Below are 2,877 nucleotides of genomic sequence, written 5' to 3' on the forward strand. Positions count from 1 at the left end.
ACAATGTTTTTTGATGGATCTGCACGTCGTAATGGTGCGGGGGCAGGTGTTGTGTTGATCTCTCCAGAAAGACAAGTCTTGCCATTCTCGTTTGTTTTAGGTGAAACATGCTCCAACAATGCTGCAGAGTACCAAGCTTTGATCGTCGGTCTCGAAATGGCATTAGAAATGAAGATTCTACAGCTGGAGATCTACGACGATTCTAATCTAATCATCAACCAACTTTTGGGAGTTACGAGGTAAAGAAGGGAGATCTATTATCATACCATGAATACGCTTCCGGTTTACTTGAAAAATTTGATCGGGTGTTCTTAAACCACGTCCCAAGAGAAGAAAATCGCAAGGCTGATGCTTTGGCTAACTTGGCCACGATGATGGAACTTGGAGAAAATGAGTCAACAAAGGTATATGTATGTCATCAATGGATTATTCCTAGACTTCTGGATCTTCAAGTCAACAAAAGCCATCATACGTCTGTTCAAGTGATTGAAGAAGAAGTTTGGAGGCGACCACTGATAGAGTACATTGAACATGGAAAGTTACCTGAAGATCCGCGACAAAGAACAGACATCAAACGAAGAGCACCACGGTTCATCTTCTATAAGGGGACATTGTTTCGCCGCTCTTTTGAAGGACTATTCTTGCGATGTCTTGACAAAGAAGAAGCCCGCCAAATGATGGAGGAAGCACATTCTAGCTCATGTGGATCACACCAATCTGGTCCCAATCTCTATTTTCACATCAAGGGGATGGGCTACTACTGGGCGACAATGGTGAAGGATTGCATGGATCATGCCAAAAGATGTCAAGCATGTTAATTTCATGCCAACTACATCCACCAATCTCCAGAGCCTCTTCACCCAACTGTAGCTTCATGGCCTTTTGATGAGTGGGGACTTGATGTTGTTGGACCACTTACAAAGTCATCAAAGGGACAAATGTACATATTGGCTGCTACAGACTACTTCTCTAAATGGGTGGAAGCTGTTCCACTCAAGGAGGTGAAAAAGGAAGCCATTGTCGATTTTATCAAGTCATATATAATTTTTAGGTGCGGCATACCAAGATACATAATCACTGATAATGGAGCGCCATTTGACAACAAGCTCTTGAAGAGTCTATGCGAGAAGTTTAGTTTCAAACAACATAAGTCTTTAATGTATAATGCACCTGCCAACAGCCTTGCTGAAGCTTTTAACAAGACGCTTGGTAACCTTTTGAAGAAAGTTGTTGCAAAGAATAAGAGAGACTGGCATGAGAGACTTGGTGAAGCTTTGTGGGCATACCGGACAACCTTTAGAACTGCTACATAAGCAACTCCTTACTCTTTGGTGTATGGAGTAGAAGCAGTCCTGTCGTTGGAGCAACAAATTCCATCATTGTGGAAAGCAATCCAAGAAGGACTCACGTCCGAAGAGAATGCTCAACTTCGCCTAGCAGAGTTAGAGGCACTGAATGAGAAAAGATTGGAAGAGCAACAAAAAATGGAATGCTATCAAGCTCGACTAGCTAGAGCCTTCAACAAGAAAGTGCGGCCACGATCATTCCAAGTGGGAGACTTAGTCCTAGCTGTTCGACGACCCATAATCCTCAACAAATGCATAGGCAACAAGTTTACCTCAAAATGGGATGTGCCATATGTTGTGAAAGAAACCTATTCAAGTGGCGCATACAAAATTGTCGATAAGGATGGTCTTAGACTTGGTCCGATCAACGGAAAATTTATGAAGCAGTACTTCCCATGAAAGTCACCTACGCTCCTCGACGCACGAGCCTAAACTGCAAGTCATGACGCTCCTTGATGCATGAGCTTAAACTACACGTTGCTACACTCCTGGCCTGCATGAGTCTAAACTATGTACGACAAAAAAAAAGAGTCTGCTAGGTTGAAAACCTCGAAAGAGGTGGCTTAGGCAAAAGTCAAGACAAAAAAAACTCATCCCTCTGAACTACGTTATGACTTGATCCTCTTCACCGAGGTACGTAGGCAGCTTAAAGTTTTATTCTAAGTTCAGTCGCATGAGTTTTAAAAAAATAAAAGTTTGGCGTCATCGTATCATTACATTAATTCTGCCAAGTGTAGAGGCACGTATCTATAAGGAAAAGAAGATGATTTGCGTTGAAATATAAAAGATGTTTTATTGTTTCAATAGTACAAAAGTGGATACATTCAAAAATGTAGAGACAAAAGGAACTAGACATTTTTCTATACAAAAGCCTAAATCATAAAGATGATTATAAACTAGGCTTTGTTGCTGATGCATCTTAAATGCCTTTCCGTATGACGTCTCCACATTTGATGCCATTCTCGATGTATATCTCTCGTGCTCAGTAGTTGTGATGATCTCTTGACCACATATATTGTTGTTAGGCCTCGAGCATGATAGTTTGCTTCTCTTGTGCAAGTGGGTTGAAGGTCCCACATATGAGAAGTCGTCTCTCTTGAAAAACCTTTAATCAGCATGGGAGCCGTCATTGATGAATTTAAGACTATCAAATCAAGTGCAACATTTGTTATAGGGTTGACTCTGCATCTGTATGACTCCTCAGTCTGACATCTGAACCCTTTGAGCTCCTTCGCGACTCTACAAAAGGAATAAACAAGAGATAAAATTTGTGAGGCATGGTACTTGAAGTTACTACATACAAGAATGTAGAGTCAATCTCAAAATAGGACAACTCAGAGAAAATGAAGCCTTGATATTCGACATGGTTATATTTATTCACATCTAAATGTCATAGAATCAAGTCATTTATGGTCTAGACACCCGTATCCCAAGCTAGAAATTTTTCCGCAGGTGTGCGCAAAGTAGGAAATCAAGCTCAACGGACGTCTCGATCAAATTCAAAAAGCCACTGCAGTCCATCTAAAATTTG

The 2,877-nt window shown here is 41.1% G+C and overlaps 1 protein-coding gene across 1 annotated transcript; it reads left to right on the top strand.

Moving 5' to 3' along the window:
• Positions 1-374: 374 nt before the first annotated feature.
• Positions 375-818, top strand: LOC138881738 (uncharacterized). The gene has a single exon (XM_070161989.1). It carries the CDS (start codon positions 375-377, stop codon positions 816-818), a length of 444 nt encoding a protein of 147 aa, XP_070018090.1.
• Positions 819-2,877: the final 2,059 nt, after the last annotated feature.

Source organism: Nicotiana sylvestris, chromosome 11 (genome assembly GCF_000393655.2).
Source record: "Nicotiana sylvestris chromosome 11, ASM39365v2, whole genome shotgun sequence".
Taxonomy (NCBI): Eukaryota; Viridiplantae; Streptophyta; class Magnoliopsida; order Solanales; family Solanaceae; genus Nicotiana; species Nicotiana sylvestris.